The sequence below is a fragment of the Neopelma chrysocephalum genome, unplaced genomic scaffold, assembly GCF_003984885.1.
Source record: "Neopelma chrysocephalum unplaced genomic scaffold, ASM398488v2 Primary Assembly neopelma1_74, whole genome shotgun sequence".
Taxonomy (NCBI): Eukaryota; Metazoa; Chordata; class Aves; order Passeriformes; family Pipridae; genus Neopelma; species Neopelma chrysocephalum.
Genome location: NW_020897735.1, coordinates 9,837,442 through 9,860,996, shown reverse-complemented (window position 1 = coordinate 9,860,996; position 23,555 = coordinate 9,837,442). Strand labels below are relative to the sequence as shown.

The 23,555-nt window shown below is 49.1% G+C and overlaps 1 protein-coding gene across 1 annotated transcript in view; it reads right to left on the bottom strand.

The window, feature by feature from the left end:
- PBX3 (PBX homeobox 3) overlaps positions 1-23,343 on the bottom strand; it is a 61,093-nt gene extending 37,750 nt beyond the window's left edge. The window contains exon 1 of the mRNA XM_027687765.1: positions 23,322-23,343. Coding sequence (XP_027543566.1) covers positions 23,322-23,328 — 7 coding nt within the window. The 5' untranslated portion in view covers positions 23,329-23,343. The remainder of the gene's footprint in view (positions 1-23,321) is intronic.
- Between the last annotated feature and the right edge of the window lie 212 nt (positions 23,344-23,555).

Here is a 23,555-nt window from a genome sequence, read left to right as displayed (position 1 = left end):
CCCTAAATCATTTCAATTCCTATTTCCAAGTATAATTTAATCTTTTTCAGCGACACTTGATGCTTACTTCATCACAGCATAATGACAGATTAAAAAGTTGTTGAATTAAATATTAAAGAGGACTTCAGGCAGTTCTGCATTTTTAAGGAATAACACAGATTGGAGATGAAATGAGAAGCCCAAATGCATATTTTATTCCAAAAGGAAAGAATACATATATTTTTCCTCCAGGCCACCTACTTTGTAATAAAACATAGGGCAGGTTTTTATTTAGTGGATAAAAGCATGATATAGTATTATAGGATTCGTATCACTGTAAACTGGTACTGTGCCATGGTGTCAAAGCCAATGACATCGTGAGATCAAACACAGCCCTTTGTTAAATATCTACATGTATCTGTGCTGCTTGGCTGTACTGCATATAACTCCATATAGCCATTCACAATATTTTCATTAGACTACCTAAGCACAATTTATTGACTCTCAGATGTGAAAGTTTATCTTGTGATGACACCTCCTGCATGACATCAAAGCACGGAATGCAAAACATAATTTAAGCTATTATTGAAATATAAATCATTCCAAGGAAAATTATGTCAGCATATGAATAAAAATAGTCACTTTAAATTTAAACTGTAGTTTAAAGTGTCTGGAAGTCTTGAAGATAAATAGAGATGACAACAAGTTTTGAACTTTAAAAGGAACCTCCACATTTCAATGAAAATAGTCCCAAACTATAGTATCACAATATAATATTGGGAGATTAATCTTTATGTATGAAACAGTCAAGGTGTACACCTTTAATTTTTTACATATGTATTAATATTTCTCCCCATCTTTATAGATGGTCATGTTTGTATGAGTCACACATTTTGCTTTCGCTCCATAACAAGCTGGATGCCCACATGCACAGAGAGGAAGGAGGAGGATCTGGAGAGGCCGTTGATAGCTGTGAACACAATGCAATCAGTGGTGGCACTGGGACTCTCATAAACCCTCAGCTCAGGTTTACTCAGTGCCATGTCCAGTAAATATTTTCACACGTATGCGGTTTCCCATCCCGATTTATGGTGTTATCCAAAGGAGTCTCTGCTCTCTCGGTGGGTTTGGGCCATGTGGGATGGGGAGGCTCACAGTGACCCACCCCGGGCACTGCCCCGGGCAGGGGACAGGGCAAAATTCCATTGCCAACCCTTTGTCCTGGCAACAAGAGGAGTAATTTTGCTACAGAACTAAAGCCTTGGATGCTGGAAACAAGGCAAAAAAAAAAAAATCCCTGGAAAATATACAAATTAAAAAATTCCTACTCTTCCCTGGCAGCGCCGCAGGGGCCGCCCGGGCAGGGCCTGATGGGCGCTCCGGAACCCCTGGGGGCCGAGCCGGGGGCTCTGTGGTGGCTCCGGGCAGCACCAGGGCCCGTCCCCAGCCCGGGGGCCGAGGCAGGGGCTCTGTGGTGGCTCCGGGCCCGAGCCGGGGGCTCTGTGGTGGCTCCGGGCCCGAGGGCCGAGCCGGGGGCTCCTGTCGGGGCACCCCCGGGCTCCCGTAGGCGCCGGGCCGCAGCCTCCCCGCCGCGGCCTCGCCGGTCTCGGGGCGCCATGAGCCTCCCGATTAGCGGGATATTATTAATTATTACTGCCGTTATTAATACCAAAGGGATCGCGGCCGTGTCTTTGTGAGCGCACCCACTCTGCCTGGGAGTCATTAAGCCGCAGAACAATACGGCGGCGAGCGACAAGAGCAAAGCCATTGTTCCCTGCCAGCCTCGCGGCCTGCGCCCATGTAAATGAACTTAATGCTCTTCATTCAGGCGCACTCGGAGGGTTCTCATTTACTGCCTCTCTCTCTGTGACAGCATTTTCTCACCAGCCCTGACTGCATAATTAATGCAAATGCAGCCTTAGTGTCATGAGCCAGGCTCCTTTGGTTTACTTTGGTACGACACTTACAGAGGAATATTAACTAGAGAAAGCAGCATCACAACAGGGGTGGAAAATCAGCCTGTCAGGGACTCATTCCAAATGCCATGGAAAGGAGAGCGCCTTCAAGATTGTTTCATCAAGGTGATTGAGAACAAAAACTACTGAGGAAAATTCGAGCTTACATTTATGAGCTTCTCCACATACATTATTTATATCACCCAAACCTATAGGAACGTTATTTCCGAGCACATATTTATACAAAGACAGTGTTTGGGCTGAGAACTGGAATTCCATGTACACACATGGACCTGTGCTGATCACAGGTGAGGGCACTGCGCCCGGTCACGCTTTGTGTGCCTGTCCCCGCTCCCGAAGGCCACAGCACAAGGATTTATCCCAGCACAGCTCCACACATGCTCGCTCCTCAAAAAGGTCAGTGAGCTGCCTACCCAATATAGCCTTTGCAGGGATAATCCTGCATTTTAATCCTGCCTGTTCCAATCAAAATTGGCTCTGTTCGTTGGGGCTTTTTTTTCTTTCCCAGTAAATCAGACAGCAATTCTGCACTAAATACACACGAATTAAAGCGGCAAGGCAGGATCCAGCCCCATTCTCAACACTTTGTACCCAGCCTTGCAAGCAGAACATGCCTTTTTTCCACAACAGCCACGCTGGAAATGTTTATTCAGATTAATCCTGCCTGTATATCACTACGAGAACTCTGTCTTGTATTTTTGATCTGGAACAAAAGGAAATTCACAAGCACTATATGTTTATTTGCTTTGCTGCTTATTCTTTAGTTACACTGAAAAACACACCTCTTGGTATCTTTATTTCTGGAATTTGGGGGTTTCTGCATCATCTTTCATTACTGCCTCATGCTCCCAGGCACACCAGCACTGTCAGACCTTCTGAGAACGCTGCTGCCCTTTACCCAGCTGCCAATACCAGAGTTCACAAAAATACCCAGCAGACTCCTCCCTCTTTCTCCCCACATCGTGCTAATTTAAAAAGCACAAGGATTTTAGCAGCAATAAATATGGACCCCGGTTATCTTCTCTCCCTTGATGGAGGTTCTGGGTCACCTTTTAAGGTGTCTGTACAGAGTGGAAACTTGCAATCTTTTTTGTCTAGGAAGTGGAGATTTTCTGGTGATTCCCCAAACCTGTAACTTTACAAAACAAGAATCCAAATAGTAAAACATGCTATTAAATGCTAAAAACTGGAGACACCCATCTGCCAAATCCGAGAAAGCTTGTTTACTTCCCAGTGAACAGACAAACCAAGCCCTGCCAGGGGACACACAACTGATCTGTGGGCAGCTCCAGTGAGGGTGAGCAAGTCCTGTCTCCCACGTGGCTTTGGTCCCTTGGTCCGGGATCTGTGCCCAAACTGAGCATGGCCACCCCAAAGGGACCCTGCCAAGGAGATTTGTGAGAGGAGGCTCCAGGCTGTGGGAGCTGCTGCCGTGGCAGGAGGGTGAGCCTGGGGATGGGTCTGGGCTGTGTCACCCACCCCTGGACACAGCCCTGCTCTGCGGAATGACTCGGCTGATCACAAGCAGAGCTCAAGTGCAAAGGTTCCCTTCATTCTCTTTTTTCTGATTGCAATCCCTCCAAGTCAAAGGCATTCTGCACACCTCGGGCTTCGGCTTCTGCTCCTTGCTTTACTCCCATGAACAGAATTCCAGCAGCAGCTGTGCCCAAGTCCTGCCCCCACACGGGGCAGCCACTCGATTCCCGGGGCAGGCGCAGAATCCGGCTGCCCCAGGGTCAAACATGGGCCATGGGACAGCCTGACACCTCCCTGCTACCCGGCCACCGAGGCCCTCACCAATGTAATTGAATATAAAATAACTGAAAATAATTCCTTTATCCCTCTAATATCCCATAGAACCGAATGGATCAAACGAACATGCCAGTCAAACGGTTTATTTTAGACAGGAAACAGCCCTGCAGACCATTATTACAAATTAAAGGTATTATATTGAAGTCATTTTTAATCCCTTATAAATGAATAACCCTTCTACCAACATTAAATCATTTTCTTCTGCACAAGTAACATTTCCTTTCGGCAGCACAGGATCTATTCCCCTGCAGACCATGAGCTATCCTTCCGTCAGAGCCGCCGGCGGCTGATTACACCGCACCAGGACTCATAAAATTCCCACAGAACTGGCACTTGTGTCTTCCCAGGGCAGTGCTGCCTTCTCTCATCCATAAGCAATAATGCCACTTTATTCTCCGTAATCAGCACGCAGATGATTATTTAGACGCAGCCTCATAACCCTCCTTGCAGCAACCACGGAAGATCTTGATCTGAAATCTGCAGCCGAGGAATTCCCCCTCCTGCACACAGGGAGGTGGGAGCCGAGCCCTGCTCCGACGTGCTCTGGGCTTATTTATGTTTGGAAGCTGGACAGAAAGTGGAACCAGAGTCTGGGAAAGGACCGAGTTCAGACAACTTGGAGCATGAACTGCACAAAGTCCGTTTCGGCACAGCTCTAATAGGGCATCAATATTGTCATTTAAACTCGGGATCAGTACACAAATGTGCTATAAATGGGAAAATCCCTTGTGATACTGGTGTGAAACACGCAGCTCATTGATTTTGTTCTTGATGGTCGGCTATTAAAGCAGCGAACACGCTGACCTTGTGTGCACAGGCAGACAGTGTGCATGCAACATAAAGTTGAAAAACAGCTTTAAAATGACTGTTTAAAACTGCAGACTGCAAACCTTCAAATACAGACAGGCATTCCATAGTTTATTTTAAATTGGCAACCGCAATTTAACAAGCTATTCCAACAAAGGATTAGCATAGCATGTGCTTTTCCTTAGCCATCAATTATGACACGGGGAATGCAGGGCACAACTTCAGTGTCAGATTACAACGTGCTGCACAAACCCACTCCCAGCGCAGCCTCTTTGCTCTGCAATTCCCACCTCACAGGAGCCAGGCCACAACACTTCCTCAGCATCATCCTGCATCTCCACAGACCTGCAGATTACAAGACCTTGGCTGCTTCTTTGCCATATTTCTACCATTTAAATGAAGAAAAAATCACATCGGTATTTATTTCTATGCTCTCATTTCAAATAAAAGGTTGAGTGCATCTCTTCGTTGCAGATTCCATTAGATAAACATTTTTATTTTTAAAAAATTGATTAAATATTGAGTATTTCCATAGGATGAAAACAGCAATTTCCATTTAGCTCGATGACAGTTTCAGATGCTTGACCTGTTATTAGGCACAAAATTAACAGTTTTATCAATCTCAAATACGGGATGATTGCATGCAGATCCTGAGGTGCAAAATGCACAAGCCTAAGAAGATGTGTGGATAATTTAGCAAGATTTAAAATCTTATCTTCACATAAATCTGTCATACTTACAAATGCCTGCCTTATGAATTGAAAAAATAATAAGAATTATATATATTTTAAATAAGAAAGTTTTTATTATCCCCATCACATGGATATAGACTGGATTTCATGCGAGGAGGGAGGGGGAGCCCCTGTTTTAGCTATTTTTCCTGTCCTGCTGTCCTTTCTCCTGCATTTGCCTAAAGGCTCTCAGTAAATTACACTCCAAGTAAATGACTGTAATTTACCCGTTGAATTCCCTTGTTCAGGAAAAGCACACACCACACATTCCAGCGTTTCCACAGCTCAAATTTACCATTCTCCGTGTCAAGAACAATCCACGGGCAGTAATTTGAAACTGTTTGAGCCTTCAAATAAGGGAAATTAGAAATGTTTTGAGAGCTAAGATTTTCAGTGAGGAGATAAAACCTGATAAAATCTGTAACAGTTCAATTCCTTCTCCTTTCTATTTATGAGCAGGGCATTAACTGTGCTGCTCAGCACCCTCGCCCAGCCCCGCGCCGATCCTGCCCGGGAAGCAAGATTGGTAATAAACGGGAAGCATTCTTAATGAAGGGAAAATTTTTAAAGGCTTAACAACAACAATAAACGCAGAGGAACGACCTTCCAGCAGAGTCGAGCGGCAGCACAGCGTCGAGTCCTGATCCAGCCGTGGCCAAACTCCTCTGACTCCACCAGGAATTCCCCCCAAATTCCCGGCTAGGCTTAAATTCAGCTATTTGTTATCCTCCGGCTCAACCCTGACAAGAGAGCGGAGGCTGTACAGCTGGGCAAATCTCAAAATTAAAATATTCTATAAAACAGGATTTTAATTAACGTCTAGAGCGATTAAAGCAGAGAAATCCATACATGCTGGTGATGAATTATCCCACGCGGCTGCGGGGAATGTTCTGGGCCCGGTGACGGATTCGCTGCCCGGGCAGACACAGACACCTCCCCTCGCAGACCCCGCCGCTCGCTCCGGAACCGCAACCGCCTATTTCGCTCTGTCGAAAGGCAGGTTTTCATATGGTAAAACTGTTATAAATCCTCATTATCCTAAATAAAATTACAGCACTTTAAACATTTCCAGGGAGAACATTCTCTCTTCTAAACAACTACCTTAGCGAGTAATAGGAAGCAATATGGTTGCACTTGTGTCACAGTTGGAAGTCTTTTTAAACTGTCGCCCTGCTAGCAAACCAATTCTACATATTAAAATGAATGGATTGCTTATTTCAAGGGGAAAAATCATTTATAAAATCAAGACCATTATTAAGATACTGTGACTTATTTCCACTCCAGAGTGCACGAGAAACAGATAAATGCAGCAACCTATGCTCGCTGAAATGTCTTTTTTTTGATGCCACAATTTTCTTTTTCAAATGAGTCATCCATGCGTACAAGTAAATTAAAAATTGATCTAGATTCCCCATGCAAGGAGCTGAAGTTTCTACACGTTTCCATATTATAAACAAGTACAGAGCTCGCAAACATCTGGCTCCAGGCTTTTATTTCTGGCAGAGCAGAGCTCTCCCTCCTGCCCTGCCTGCTCAGCGCTCACAGTGCCGAGGCACACGGAGCTGCACACGCAGGATTCCCTGGGTGCTGCACCCCACCTGCAGCAGGTCACTGTGCACTTCCAGGGTGGAACTGGCTGACCTCCTCATCAGTTGTCATCTTAGCCTGAAATAACACTCTGCTCTGGCCATATTGCCTATTTATTCAGGCCCCTCTAACAGATTAGTTGTTTGGATTAAATCTAATCAGAGGTTCAGTTAACACCCCACAGCAGGTTTGGGAGCGTGCACCTTGTAGTCACTGAGTAAATTATAGGATCCCTATAATTTGATGAGAACATGTGGGCATTTTTCCACAAGCTCATAAATTACTGATTGCTTTTTGTAGGTTCCATTGATACTAATGTGTGCTTCCCTCCACGGCTCTGCCCCAGATTGTTGCTGGCACAAACATCGCCACTTGGAAACCCAGTAAATTACAGAAACATGTTTAATCATGAGGTTTAAAAACTTTGCACATTAATGATGGGGAAGGCTGCAGCTCTTAAGCTGCAAACAGCCTCGCTGTGGGTTGCCCAGGGCAAAAGGCTTCCAGCACAGATCCCATTTCCAGTGCTGTGGTGTGGCTGGATTAGCACAGGAGATCCCTCAGATGGGCTTTTCCACTGCGAACTTTTACCCACCAGCACTCCCATTTCCTTCCCGCTTGGTCCCACTCCCCAAACCAGGCAGCAGCCTCTGCACACACTGCACCTTGTGCAAACCTCATTTTAATGGGAAAGGCAGCTAATAATAAAGCAATTAGCTGCTCAACTAAGAAGCTGCCAGTTTTGCTGTTTTCTTTTTTTTTAATCATTGAAAATTTCTCTGTTAATTTCCAGCCATTTGTAGAATCTGTTTCCATAATTGGAAACCTGGATGAATTGTTTCTAGAAGTTGAACCATGGCTGATGCCAGCAGAACCTACGAACACATAAAAGCTTCAGTTTCTAATGTCACCATCAAGCCAAAAACAATTACACCCATTTGAATTATGGCAACCAATAAACTTAGATAATCACCATATGCAACATAACATTTTGGCACTTGAACTAAAAACTCTTGTAGACAACTATAGATTGCTGCTAATGTTGAGCGTTCTTGTCCTACCCAAGGCTGCCAATAGAAATGCCAAAGCTGCTGAATGCTGCTCATCCTCGTAATGTTGTCAGTGAATGGCACATTCACACAGCCCCCAATCCTCTCTTCCCAGGCATGGTCTTCTCCAGCTGCAGCTTAATTTCCTGTGACTTGCCTAATTACTGTAATTAAGGATTAATTGCCATTAATTATTCACACATAAGCTCATCGCAAATCATGGGGTAAATGTCTTATGAAAGCTGCCATACAAGCCATGTATAAACACACTGGGATGCTCCAGGCAGGAGAATCTATCACTCAGCCCTGAAGCAAATCTCTGTGCTTCTCTTACAAAAACAGCTATAACTCTCCGAAACTCGACAGTCTTCCCAGGTAAGCATTAGGTTACAGAGCATGTTTTCCTGTGGAAGCCACAACGGTTTTATTAGTACTATAAATGCTGTTTTATCTTTCCAACTGCTATTTTTATGTTTCCATTTTTATTCTACGGTGCTCAGTTTAGGACAAGCATTTGCTGGGAGGAGGAATGTTGGCCGCTGCTCCCACACCCGCGTGGGCTGCCGGGGGTTTGTGCCATGTGATGGAGCCGTGTGCCAAGGACACAGCCCGGGCTGGGATGGGAACCCCCGGTGCTCCCATATTCCCAGCCAGCGACGCCAGCGTTCGCATGCTGAGAGCACTCAGCACTAAATACCCTCCGAGAGGGCAGAGCATCCTGCCAGGCTGAGCCAAGAAACACCCGGAGCCCAGCAAAGGCACTGGATGTGACGGAACCAAGCCGGGAGTGGCAATGGAATGAGCCCGGCATTACCTGGCTGCCCTGGGGGCTCCTCTGCTTTACTGTGACTGTCTTTGCCATCCACGTTCAAAGCAACCCAAAGGACGAGGCAGTTCCTTTGTCAGTGCACAACATCACAGGGGATGTCGGCGGTGTGAGCACGCGGCGCTGGCTGCCAGAGGGGAACTGAAACCAAGCCCCCTTCCCCAAAACTGTGCCTTGCTGTCAACCTCCCAGTTCCTTCCACGCCAGGTTTGAAACTGTAAGAAGGTGATTTAAAAGAAGGAACTGCAGTGCTGGGGTGTGCTGAGCCGGGAGTCAAGGAGATCCTACATCAACGCTCCGCGTTACCACCGAAACACTGCCCCAGGAAATTTAAGTGTACGCAGGCAGAATGTTGCTCTAATTGTTATGTTAGTACCTTCTGCAGCAAATTAATGCATGAAACATTTTCATTTCGGTACATAAGTTTGTGTGTGTCTGAGTTAAACATTTATGTTAATGGACCTTCTGGCAGATCTGTAATGTTTCAAATACTCTTGTAGAACAGCTTTTTCTAAATACATCATTTAGCAGTTCTTTCCCCATTTTCTACCTGATCTGGGGGCATGCAGGAAGAGAAACTATTTCACAGTTTTAAAAACCTCCTGCTTGAGTAACTACAAACTCTGCTGCATTCAGGCAAGGTAGCAATTATGTCTGCACCGCCACCAGCGATGTAGGCTTGTATTAAAAAAAAAAATTAAATAAAAGGCACACTAATAGCCAGCATATGCTGCCATCATCACATCCTGCACCAGCACGCTGTGCTCCCCAGCCACCACGCTCCCAGCACCCATCCTGCTCCCATGGACCACGGCAGCCCTGAGCACCCTGCCTGGTGCCCACCCACACGGGCAGACCCTGCCCAGGGCTGCTCCCTGCTCTCTCCCCCGCACGGCTCCTGGACGCTGTCACTGTGCTGGCTGCCCTAGAAACCCTCTGTTGATCTCCATCCTGTGCCTCCGACAGGAGGACACACACATGGCATTGGGATGGCTGCCAGGATCCTGGAGCGTGCCAGGACGCAGCGCTGCAGGGCACAGAGGGGGGAAGGTGCCCTCCGCCCCTGCAGGTGCCCATCAGGCTGGGAGTGACGGGCATTTCTGTCTGGTGAGGACACATGCTGGGACACGGCTCAGGAGGGGTGAGAGCTGGCCCCAAACTCTCCTCCAGCCCATGCCGGGACCTCTCAAATGCACGAGTGGGTCTTGGGCCATGCCAATGCCTGGGGCTGCCTTGCAGCCCTGGTCCCACATGTCTGCTCATTGCTGGTGCCCCCTAAATGTGGTATTTCCCCATCTCTGGCCACCTTAGAGCTCAGGCAGCTGCAGGCTTTGCCAGGTCCCTCCCCATTGATGTCCTCCCAGCTCCCTTGACCTGGGCAGTTGGGGTTTATGTGTCAGCTGGACTAAATACGAAGATGGGAGTCACAGACATGAATTCCCAGTGCTGAGCCCAGCGTGGCCGTGCCCCACAGTGCAGGGCACAAGAAGGAGCAGGCAGGCGAGTGCCCCCACAGCCAGTCTGCCTCGGTCCAGGGTAGTATCCCAACCCCAATTCCCGTGTTCCTGGGCCACATGGGCTGGGCTGGTGAAGGCTTCCTTGGGAGGCAGACGCCTGGCGCCGAGAAGTGCAAAGCAGAGCACGCTTGGACGTGAGTTAATGTTCCTGAAAATACCTGGAATGAGACCAGGTTTTATGGCTGCAGCAGCCAAAAGCAGGTCCAAGGGAAGGGGCACACGAGGAAGGGTCACTGTCAAAGGCCAAGCCCTGGACTGCACCAGGGGTGAGCTGGAGCCATCCCCCTGCCTGCCCAGCTCCGCAGGGTCCAGAGCTGGCTGTGCTCCGGTGGGAAGGGACCCGCACAGGGTGCCCAGCCTGGCACACGTGGAGCCAACCAACAGCTGCTGCTCCGAGGGCAGCCAGACCCACGGCAGGAAACCTCCCCCCAGCCCCCATCCCACTGTCTCTCTGAAAGCAGTACCTGCAAAAACTGAACTTCTCTGACAGAAGCGCCATTATTCTTGAAATATGTGCCTAAATATTACACAGTAAAAGCATTTTCCCTCTTGAATTAATTACATTTCATTTCCCCCCCCTTCAAACATAAAGGCTTTCACTGTCCAGCAAAGGGGGCCCTCCTCTCCCCAGCAGATACGAAATTTGGCAAGCCTCATTTATCCTGAAATTTATAATTCAACAGATGCTTTTGCTAACATTTCTTGATAATGTGCAGCACAAATGCAAGTCTTAATTCCTGGGCATGGGACACTGAATGTGAATCTAAATATTACTCCTATTTTTTTTAATCCTGCTTTTAAATCTTACGCTCTGCATGGTTTCCAAATCAGTTTAAACTTTCCTGGAAACTTTTATAATAAACAGTCCTGTTCCATAATTTGATGTTTTTAAATGAAAGCATCCAAGCTAATCTATACAAATTAACAGATGTCCTCCTGAAACAGTTAGAAACAAAGAAATGCAGATGCGAACATCATCAGCATCCAAATGAGCTTATTGTAGGACCCTTTAAGGCACATCTGAGCAGAGCTCCAGCCTGTACTCTACCTTTCAACTTGCAAATGACAGTGTCACCAAACACTGTCCTTCCATCAATCAAGCTGGGTCATGAATATACAAAAGGCAGACGAGAAGCTGGCTACCTCCCGCAGTTCAACTTGCCCTAATTATCTGGGCCTTTCTTTTTGTTCCCTGGAAGGGTGCACTCCCAGTCAGCTGCTGGGCAGCCCCGGGCTCGTCGCGGGAGGTTCCGCACGCTGACCCTCCCATGGACAGCCAACGCACGGGAAATGTGAGCACCAAATGTCATCTTTCTTATTCATCATTATAAAACTTCCCTCCCCTTTCAAAATACCAATCTGCTGCCATTTTCAGACCCTCCCCCGCACCCCTCCAAGCTGTCATTCCCAGCGCTCGCTGCCAGTCGAGTGAATTAGCATCCTAACTGATGTGCTGTTATTCTCCCGTGCAGCCCTCGATGCGGTAACTAATGACCTCCCCCCAGAAAACCCAGCCGGGCTCCGGCGCTGCTCCGTGCCCGGGGTGGGAGCCGAGCCGGGGCCGCCCGCAGGAAAAGGCCTCGTGGCATCGCATCCCGAGCAAATTGGTGCTAACGCGGCTGTCATGTGCCACCGGCAGCGACAGGAGCCCGGCTGCTCCCGGGCCACCGAGTCCCTCGGCAGCGGCACCGCAGCGCCCGGGCCGGGTTCCGGAGCCTCCTCGGCTGCAGAGCCACGAACGGCGGCCGGAGGACACAAAGCCCAGCCGGCTGCTGCTGCACCCCGCGCTGCTGGCACTGCTGGGACACCGAGAGCCGTGGTGACAGTGCCGTGGTGACACCGCCGTGGTGACATCGCCGTGGTGACACGGCTGTGCACGGAACCCCCACCCGGGGCAGGGCTGCCGAGCCCGAGCACATGGCGCCCTGGAGCCCGGGGTGCTGCCAGAGGTGCAAGGGCACCTCAGTGGGCTGAGGGGACACTGCCTGGCCCCCATGGCAGCTCTCCCTCACAAATGCCACCCCTGAGCTCTGGGAACAGACCCCACCGTGCCCCAGGGCTCTGACCTGGAACCCTTCAGCTTTGTACCAATTTCAGCTCTTCAGCAATTCACTCCTGTCCTTTACACTTTCTCCAGGAGGTTTTAGATCGCTTGCTGCAAACAAAGAAGCACAAGCCCTCCTGCCCTCCCCTGGGGACACAGCCACGCCTGGGAGTGCAGCACCCCAGCTCTGGGTGCCAACCCCATGGAGAGGAGCAGGAGTGACCCACAGGGCAGGACTACCCACAGACGTGCTGCCCTCACAGCCAAGGGGGGCTCCTGCTCAGAGAGAGGGGACAGACCCCACGGAGCAGAGGAGGAGCAGGGGCTCCAGAAGCGAAGGTGCAGACCAGCATTCCCTCGTGCCCACACAGGGCCATGGCTGTGCCGTGGCCATGAGCCCCCCTGCAGGCCTGCTCTGGGCACTCTGCCACACAAGGGGTACCACACATGGCCCCAGACCCTGTCACCCCCCTGTCCCAGCCCCCTGCCACCCCTGTGTCTCAGGAAGGGGCAGGTGGGGGAGCTCCCCTGACCTGCCCCTGCCCCTCATCCCCGTGCTAGGAAGAGGTTCCCAGATATAAAAAGAATTTTGAAATTGAAAGGCAATTCATGTAAGTGAAATACTTCCAGGCCTGAAATTCCCTGTAGGACCCCAGAAACTCTAGAAACACAGAGCAGGGAAGAAATCTTCAAATCCCTGTTTTAGAACTGAAATCACTTTATAGACTACCAGAGCTGGAATAAATGTGGGAGGAATTTTAATGACTGCAGGTATTTCCTGCCTAGGGATGATTGTCACCGGGTGAGAGGATTGATCCTGGGGGTGGGAATGCCTGGAGTGGGGTCAGCAAAGCCCTCTCACCCACCCTCCAGCCACTGGGCCCCCAACCTTGGCCAACCCTACCCAGCCCCACAGTGCTCTGGGCACGGATATCATGAGCCCCATGGATCTTGGGGCATGGATAACGTGACTCCTGTGGTGGTGGCATCAGGATCAGCCCTTGCCAGGAGCCATGCAAACAACTGCTAAAGTATCTCGGCCACAGTCATGAGAGCTGTGACCTCACAGCACCTCCGTCTGCCTGGGCACCAGTGGGCACTGGTGTTCCCACAGATCCTCCTCAGAGCTAACCACAGAGCAGCAGGAGTTAGGGAAAGTTACTCCTGGAAATGACCTTTAGAAGGAAACTGTAGAACAGATAATTTATCACATAGAAATGAAAGCAAAAATAAAATATGCATCCCTAATTTCTCTTTCCTTTCAAAGCCAGGTTTCTCTTTCCTTTCAAAGCCGGGTCTCTGACTCTGCAAACTGTGTTATATATGTTTACATTTCTATAAAAGCAAGTGCTCCTCAGAGGAGCAGTGAGGTAATTCACATTTGCATCATGTGTAGCTATGATAAATAATAAATATGGAGCTGATAAATGGTACTGTGCAACTGGAAGACCTATTTTTTATTGAATGGCTGACTAAATACTCATGTAAAAGTCATAACTTGATGCTTCTTTTACCCTGGGGCTGCAGTAATTTATTGTCGTAATTTATACGTGCTGCCTTCGTGAGGGGACAGTTTTAGCCCAGCCCAGGGACTGTCCCATCCCTTTGGGTGCAGAGGCGGGTCCCAGGGGATGTGCAATGAGCAGAGAGGTGTGATGGGTCAAACCCCGGTGTTTGGGGTGAGATGGTGACAGGAGAGCAGGGGAGAGGCGAGCACAGAGTCACCCCTGGCACTGCTATGCACAGACACCCCCACATGCACAGACACCCCATGCACAGACACCCCCACATGCACAGACACCCCATGCACAGACACCTGTACATCACAGCACATGTTCTCCCACACCCCCAGGTGGGAATAGGGGTCTGCCCTCAGTCTGCCTGTGCCCCGTTCCCACTGGATAATAAATCCCTGTCCCAGGGCTGGCCCCTCTCATGGAGGTGGGATTTTAACCCTGCTCAGATCAGGACATCCCTGTGCTGCCCACCCTGCACTGGCTCCATGGATCTGCTCCAGGGAATTCACTGATAGCCTGGAAACTGTGACTGGAGCAGGAAAAGTGAGGCCCATAAAGCAGAGAGCTGCTGCCTGGGCTGGAGACAGTGACAATAAATCCTGCTGTGTACAACAGCTCAAACTTGTCTTTAAAAAATGTCCAGAGGAGAAAGCCACCCCTCCCAAAACACAAGTGGGCCCCGTCACTACCAACGATCAGCAGGATCAATTGGAGAAGGAATTTTAAGAAATCTATTCCAGCAATACTGTGCCTTTGATAATTTAGAGGCAGCCATGATACCACGATTTGTACATGACAGTCATATGAAATAATAAACCTTGCTAGCTATAAACATTACCAAATTCTGACACTATTGATTTATTATGTCTAACAGTGACATCAAACCGAACAACTGACAGAAACAATGTTACAGCTTTAAGAGCAGTTTGTCAACGATTAATTCTGCCAAACGGGGTTTAGTTTTATGCTGGGACTGCTTGTCTAGCAGTTGTCAATCCAAGCAAAAATTACTACTGCCACACGTCTGCTCCCGCCAGCCCGAGGCGCCGCTCCGCTAGCCCTCATTACCCCTTCACCGCCAATACAGATGCAGGGCCAGTCCCTATTTAATATGCATGTTAATTATGCAAATTATTAATTGGGCTGGTGCTTGAGGACTTGTGTTTATGCCCAGATTAGAGTCAATAACTGTATCACACAGCATTTTAAGCCTGACCTGTGACAGAAATAAAGCTGTGCTGGAAGCGCCGTGTTCTGTGCGGCTCCTCGGGGTGGCTGTGGGGCTGTGGGGCTCCAGCACCGCCAGGACCGGGAGCAGGATCCCTCCTGGGAGCAGGATCCCGGGATCCCTCCCGCCAGCACTGCCTGGCACCGGGGGCTCGTTGGTTCCCAAACACACCCTCGTTGCACTCCCGGCCTTTTCCAGGTATTTTACAGCCCTTTTCTCTTACAGTAGGAAGGTGGGTTTGTGCCACCTCTGTTGCACTGTCAATACAAAGCATGTGACATGATGTTATGTGCTGTAAATTTGTTTGATTTTTTAAAATCAAATACATTTAAAAGCGCAAAGATCGAGGGTGAAGCTACGAGGCTTTTCCAATTAAAATTTACAGCAGACAATGTTGTAAATTTTATACAGTTGTAATGCTGGCTGCAGTTGTGCTGAAATGGGAACTATTGATCAGCCTGATTTCCCAGGATACACGAGGGGGAAACAAGGTATTGCACCAGCAGAAACAAAACTTTCATTTGTAATCCTTCTATTATACTTTACTGCCCTCATTTGGTTCCAGATGCATCTCTCTTAGCAGGAGAAATAAGGTCAGAGCCTCTTCCCCAAAGAATATCAGAGCAGAGGAGGTGAACGGGAGCTCCATGGCAGCCCTGCACCACCGCTCTGCCGTCTCACCCAGCGTGGGCACCGAGCCCACAGGGCAGCAGCACCGTGCTGGGGTCACCACAGCTCCACGACCTGCACCCGGGGTGCCTGAGGGGCCCCTGAACACAACACGAGGGCTGTGGGCCCTGAGAAGTCAGTGTGGGAACAGCGAGGCCGTGTCTCCAGCAAGGATGAGATTTACAGACACATCCAGCCTTGATTCCCAAGTGGAAGCCAGAGGATGGCCCGGTGGGACCTTGGGGCCATGGCTGGAAGAGCCCCCCCAGGCTCGCTGGGGCTGGGCCGTGTCCTGGCTCTGGGTTATGGCCCCACCACACCCTGCAGGGCACAACTGCTCCTCCTCAGCAGGAAAACACAGGGCAAAGCCCCGGCTGGCAGCATTTCATCCAAGGGGTTCGTGCTGCCACAAGGGACTGGCATCAGGCACATCCAGGGGGGAGTCCTGGGGACACAGAGCTGGTGTCCCATGGCAGTGGCAAAAACTGTGCATGGAGCCAGCACGGAGACTGGGCTGGTGCTGGGGCGGCTCCCAGGGCCACAGGGGCACCACCCCAATGTGCCCCAGCCTCCATCACAGGTGCCTGGTGGCACAGCCACCACTCCTCTTCTCCCTCAGCTTTGAGTGAGGTCCAGCCCAGATACACTCCCTTCTCTATGGACACTGCAACTGTTTTTAATGGAAAACCTGGCACCAATGGCACTGCCACCCAGCCAACAGCTCTGTTAGTCCTCACTCAGAGCATTTCTGTATGACTTATGGCCACCTTCCCACTGAAATATGATGTTCTCGTTCATTTACACATTTTCTGCACCCCAGTGGTTGTGCCAGACCCTGGGTGCTGAGGTTCCTAGGAACACCCGTGACAGCTCCTATGTTGGGATGCTCCTCTTCTGGATCCCCTCTCAGCCACCAGCACCTTTTCCCAGGCAGGGCACCCATCACTGGGTGCTGGAGGACAAAAACCCATCAGCTCCCACAGTGGTGCCAGGAGGGGACATGGTCCCTGTGTGCCCCTGACTGTGGAGCTGTGCCCAGCACTGCCCGGGGATCTGAAACCTGCCATGTCACCTGCCTGAGCACAAGTGAATCCGAATAAAAACAACAAAGCCAGAGCTAAGTTAAAAGGAGAAAAAAACAGACAATGGATGATCCCAATAATGGGAAAAGATAACAAAGCCCCTGGATCCCAGCATCTGGCACTAAATGCACTTCTCTGTAAACTGAATGGCGGCTCCCAAACTGTGCCAAGCATCACTCCTCTGCCAAGGCAGTAAACAGCTTTTATCAGCAATAATGATGGCATAATCCCAGCTAAAAAGGAAAGTAACATATGGCAGCAGCCCTCCAAACCCCATCCCGACAAAGTAGGGGGCATTTTTATTACAGCGTCCACTTGCAGAAAACCTGCCAGCCTCCTTCTCTCTTTTCTCCTCTCTTTTTTTACAGGTTATCATCTTCGCAGTTTGAGCTGAATGTGGCATTTGGGAGTTTTAAACTAATGAGTTCATTTTTCTAGGAAAAAAAAAAAAGAGAAAACAGAGGCAGCTCGGATAGACAGGATACCCAGGACTGACAGGCGACACCAAGCCCAAACAGGCTCGGGAAGGAAACATTCCGGCCTAACACAGGGCTGGGAAATACATGCTGCAAAGGGGCCACGTTACTGCAAATACTGCTACACAATTTAGGCTTAAGTGCAATGCTGTGTTTGGAAAACAAACATGTGGGAAGGAATAACTCAGCCCTGACGCAATTTTTTTCTCTAATGATGTGATACGTTACATAGGAGCACTGCTAATAGGTCAGGTGTAAAGCAGGGCAAATTTTGTTTACAAGCTGATTTCAGAACCAAAATGAATCTAACGTTATTAACCTTTTTTAATGGCTGGCATCCTCATTTATATTTGAGGATCTAATATTCACAAAACGGATTTTAAGCCCAACTGTGTATTTATCAAGAGCAGTGTGAGACACGAGCCTGCGTGAGAGGTGTCGGGTGGAGGACGGAGAGTTGGTGTCACACTGTCCCACCTCTAATTGATGGAGCAGGGGCTCGTTCTCCCTTTCTTTCATGATTTGCTGAAATACCATCTCCAAGGAAAGACGAGATTCCAACCTCACTTTGGCTCTGAAATCTCATCGCGCAATTATTTGAAAACATTATGATTTGCTAATTATCATGCTAATTATTTTGCCCTATACGTTTGCCATCACGTTGTACAATTAAACCCAGAGCCAAAGCTTTGTTTGCACCACGCGAACACGGGGCTGATTGGGAACAAGGGGGGAAAAGTGGAGGAATGCACTAATATTTTTTTGACATCTTTACCTATAAATATTTTTTCAGACTGAAAAATGTATCTAATAGCCCCACTCGCTGATGTGCACTGCAGTTTACCACAGTGTCTATATTTCTGTTGTCAGTTTTACAGTATCTCCCTTCATTAAACCTATCAAGTTTTCCTTTTGATCATGCAACCAAGGCCAGAAGACAGATATCTTCCTGGAACAGAGCAGTCTGCCAAGTCTTTCACAAGCCCAGCTTTAACCTCCCTATTGATTTTCTCAACACTGCAGCCATTCATTGTTTGTGACATTTGGCTGTCGGCTCTTTAACACCCTTCAACCAAATCAATTTCATATTTTTGTCAATGCCCTGCTAGAGGATGAGCAGAATGGGAAGAGACTTAGCATGATTTAGAATGTTGATTTTCTAGAGCGGTTTTATCTGTAGTTTTTACAAGCCTTATAAAGTTAATTCAACATGTTTATCTAAGCATATGCAATAAATTGGGAGAGAAGCGCTACCAGAGTTAAGTTTCAAATTCCCCAAATCTAATTCATGAAGGAAACTAAATTATGATAACAATGCCAGTAAAAATAAATATGCTGCCATCCTGTTCCCTCCAAACCCGAACCACAATTAGGCAGGTCCCTGCCCAGCCCAAACCCAGGGACTGGTAAAACAAACCCACAGCTCCAACCCAAGAACCCAACCCCACCAGTGCTGCTGGAATGTGTCTCTGACCACGCGGATGCAGGAAGGAGAGAAGAATGCTGAGGTGGGACCTCCATGTTCAGTCCCAGCCCCACAGGTCCCCAAGCCCACAGCCCCTCACACTGATCCGCACCCAGGGATGCCTTTTGGGGGCTGAAAACGCTCACAGTCAGGCTGGGCTTTGCTGTGCTCCAGCCCCAGTCCCTCTGGCTGGGGCAGAGATGTGCCAAGGACGGGGCATGGCATCATCCCAGAGCGTGCCCAGCCCCTGAGCAGCAGATGCTGTAGTGGGGATCCTTTTACACAATATTTTCACGTGACAGACCAGCAGCATTAAATGTGGATTAGCAGCCTGGCAGCTCAAACAGCTTCTTCAGAGCCAGTAGCACCATGGTGTAAATATGTATTTAGGGCACTTGCAGGCTGTGTTACATTGCGACGGATCCCGCTCCCGCCTCCCCACACACCTGGATTTATGCCGCGTTCTTCAGAAGGCCTGGAGATACCCTGGGCTTGGCAGGTACTGTTATGGAAGCAGTTACTGCCTGGAATGATCTGATCTGATCCTTTGTGTACGTCCACACATCCCTTCACATGGCTGGTATTTTAATCTCTGACCCTCAGGAGCCACGTCCAGCCAGGACAGAAATGCTCTTGCTGAGCAGGACGAGGGACGTGTCCCCTGTCCCACCCCACCACAGAGGTCACCTCCTGCACACAGCCCCAGCTCCTGGGGAGCAGGGACTGTCCTTCACAGCCTTCCCCTCTATTTTTAACTGCTGATAAATTGGAGAGACTCTTGGTTAAACCATGTGGGTTTCAAGGACGTGGAGGACAGTGATGGCAGCAGTTGACACTTCATTACATCAGAGATGTGAGGGGAGAGGACCCCACTGTCCCCCCAGGGTGGCTGGAGGGCGGTGGGCAGGGGCTGTTCTCAACCTGCCCGTGCCCCTGGGGGTGCCCAGCCCCTTGCACCCCAAGCCTGGCCCATGCAGCCCCCACAGCCCAGCAGTTTGCTGGAGACCCCCCTCCTTCGTGGGCAGGAGACAACTCCTGCAGGGCTCCCCTGGATCGCTCCCTCTGTGAGACCCCCCAGGGCAGGGGCTGCTGCGCTGCCGGCATCACACCCCACCCTACCTGGGAAAAGGCCTGATGAGAAATGAATTTGAAAAACCAATTGTAAAAAATAGTTTTAAAGTCTCTCGGCCTTGCCCCCAGGGAACGAGGACATGGTGTGTTTAAAATATTGTGCTTAAAATAAAAAATATTCTCCATACTGGCAACCTATTTTGCTGGGTTCCTGATATTGCTGTTTCCAAGACCACGTGCATGCCAGACCCCCTCCTCCCCAGGGACACCACAGGACACGACAGCCAAGGTTAAAAACAAAGCTTTCAGGATGGTTTCCCAGCCCGGCGTACTTCAGATGAGGACTGGACACAAACCATCCTTCTGCTAAACCTCTGCTCATAGAGGGATGGGATGGGATGGGATGGGACAGGGAGGTGGGTCCCCATACAGGGTGCCTGGAGCAGGGAGCTGGAGAACAGTGGCCAGACCAGCTGACGTCTGGGGCACCCCAACATCTCTCTCCTGCAGCTGAAGCAAGAACAGAACCCAGTGGGAAGAGAGCTTGAGGCTCATGACAATGTCCCCCCTTCACCCCAAGTGAGCCCTCCCTGAACAAAGGTCTGTCCTCCTGGTCCACCCACCCAAGGAAGCGTGCAAGGTCTGTGACCTGTCCCAGCACACCAAGAGGGACACCAGCACCAGAGACCATACATGGGAGGGGAAGGCTCCCCTTGAGACTTTCAGTGCCTCGATGAGGAAACACGTCCAGACTTTGCTCTTTTAAATAAGCGTTTTTCAAAATTAGAGAAAGAACCTGTTCAGTTTCAAGTGCAAAATTTAAGGATTAAGGGTTGAGTAAAGGGGTCTGTACAGGAGTGTTACCTGTCCCCATCCTCCCAACACTGCCACTGCCCTCGTGCAGAACTTGCCAGGGCCCTGACACTGGGATCCCTGTCAGGATCTGCTGGATCCTCCTGGCCCCACTGGCCAGAACGTGGAGCCAAAAAGACCTATCAGATGGGCCTCCAGGCAGGAGACACACTACTCCAGCACCCAGATCAAGGAGCTCCCAAAATACCAGAAATACGATGCAAAGCATTTTTCATGCCCAATGGAGCAGTAAAAGAGGAGCCTGAAAAATGCATTTTAATATATTTACTATCTTTTTTAGTTTTCTAGACCAGATAGGAAGAGGAAGAATTTCTTGCCACAGCCCCAGAATATTCTGTTATTCTCCTGTTGTTTTACTGTTGGATTTTTCCCACTATGCCCCAATATCCTAATTTTTCAGCTACAGCGTGTTTGCTTTGATGATGCCTTAACCTAGAAATAGTCTGCAGTTGTTTACCTGCTGGTAGAGCTTCAAATATTATATTCTCACATTTTTAAATCAGTGCAGACACCTGAGACAAAAAGTGTCCCAAAAGCTGCCTACAAGAGCTACATGCTGGTCACTCTTTCTTGTCAAGGTTGATTTATTGCCTCCTTGCTGTTCAATTTCACATTTTGTCCTCATCATATCCGTGGCTCATGATCATTCTAGGCTGACCCTTGTAGGGCAGGCAGGGAATATTGATAAAACAATTATCTGTTAGCCGTTCATTTGATTTTCCATTTCAATTACGGATTGCACGAGGCAAAAGGAAAAAGATTGCATCATTGATTTTTCTACCTTACAACAGTAAAGAGTTGCTTTGATGGTTATAAAATGAATGCAACTCAACCATGCTTTTAAAGGTCATATTTTTTGTTTTACTATATTTCTTAAAAGCCTTAATATATGCAACTGTACAGGGGGGGAATGCCCATATCGTCAGCTCGGATAACCAGACACAAAGCACACACGTGCAAACACGGGTGAAAACCCCGCTCTAATGTATTTACAATAAATCTGATCTTCCCCAGCAGCGCCTCGGCACCGCTCGGCAGCCGGGGAGCCCAGCCCTGCCTGCAGTGCCTGTTCTCTCGTGGAGCCCCTGCCTGCAGTGCCTGTTCTCTTGTGGAGCCCAGCCCTGCCTGCAGTGCCTGTCCCTGCGTGGAGCCCCTGCCTGCAGTGCCTGTCCCCGCGTGGAGCCCAGCCCTGCCTGCAGTGCCTGTTCTCTCGTGGAGCCCCTGCCTGCAGTGCCTGTCCTCGCCCTGGAGCATCCCTCCATCCATCCATCCATCCATCCATCCATCCATCCATCCATCCCTCCATCCGGCCCTGCCCGGAGCAGCGGCCCCGCCTGCCGGGAGCGCCGTGCGGGTCCCCCCGTGAGCCGCGGGGCAGGAGCCGCTGCGGTGCGAAGGGAGAGAGCGGCGGCAGAAGAGCCGCGTTCCCCTGCTAAAGAGAACTATGTTCAAACTTCACCTCTGCGAAGGGCCGCCGCCGAGCGCTCGCAGGGCAGTGATCCGGGACGGTCACGCTGGCGCGGGAGCGGTGCCGAGCCCGTGGAGCTCCATCACGGTTCAGCGCCCGGCACCGCTCCGGGGGATTTTCACATGGCCGACCCTCGGAGAAGTTCAGCCTTTGATCAAGGTTTAGCGTGCCTGGAGTGGCCGTGGTGCAGGAAAGGGCTCCCATTTTCTGTGTCACAGGGTGCCAGTGCTGATCTCCTTAAAGCCCCCGAGTTTTCTTCCAAGACTGGATTACGCTCAGCAATTAAGGTAATGAACTGGCTGAGGTAACAAAGCATAATGATCTCTTTTGTCCTCTGAATGCTTATGAACTCGCTCCCTCACAATAGTCTGGAATGCAGAGCTTTCTCCAACACCGGGGCTTAAAACTGTGTAAAAATGATTACTTCCATTATGCCTTCATGGTTTGACATTTTTAATTTAAACACCTGTAATATTTAAGCATACTTCTCAGAACCCAAATACCCGCTCTCAAAGAATGCTAGCTTACATCCCTGCAATATTTTGACATCTTATGAGTATTATTTTAATGCCTGAAAAGATAATGTGATGAATCCATTGCAAATATATCAAAATATGTGTATAAAGGACTGTTGCTCGTGTTTTGTTTGAAAACAATGGATTTTTCAAAACAAGGCACAACAGCTGAGAGAGCAGTCAGCGTTTCATCAGGCACTCTGTTGTGTCAATAAGGAACCACATTGTCTGGGCATATGTGCAAATGCAACACAACTTTTGCTCCAAACCAGCCCTTTTCTGTGGTATCAAACCCCACCGTGCCACTGCCACCCTTTCCCAGCACAGGGTGTTTTCATGCAGCTATTTCACTTTTTTAAAGCATTTACTTAAGGTTTTATTTATTTATTTTGAAACATCTGGCTACTACTTTTACATTTTTCTCAAATTTTTTGCATGATATAAACCTTCTGCACTGCAGAATCCGCTGCACTCTGATCTTTCATCTTAACACATTTCCAGCCCCAAATTTCACTTCAATCTCACCTCATCTCTCCATACTACATTAACCCCTGGCAATTGCCTTCCAAATGACCCCATTAAGCTGTAATTGCCTCAGCAGGCCTGCACTTTCGCTTGTAATTCTGTACCTCTCATCTCCCAGACGTTCTCTCAGCATCATTTCGTGTTCTGGCTCCCTTCACTGAGCTCAGCTTATGACCTCGCTGCACCATGGCCGAAATGACTACTAAAAGCATAACAGAGACGGAATTCCATTACTTATTTTTAAAAGTTCTCTGGTGCCCTAATGTAATATTCTTTGGGGAGTGTTGTCAAGGATACCAAGCACCAGCCATTAAAACCTTTTGTTTCCCAAGGCATTC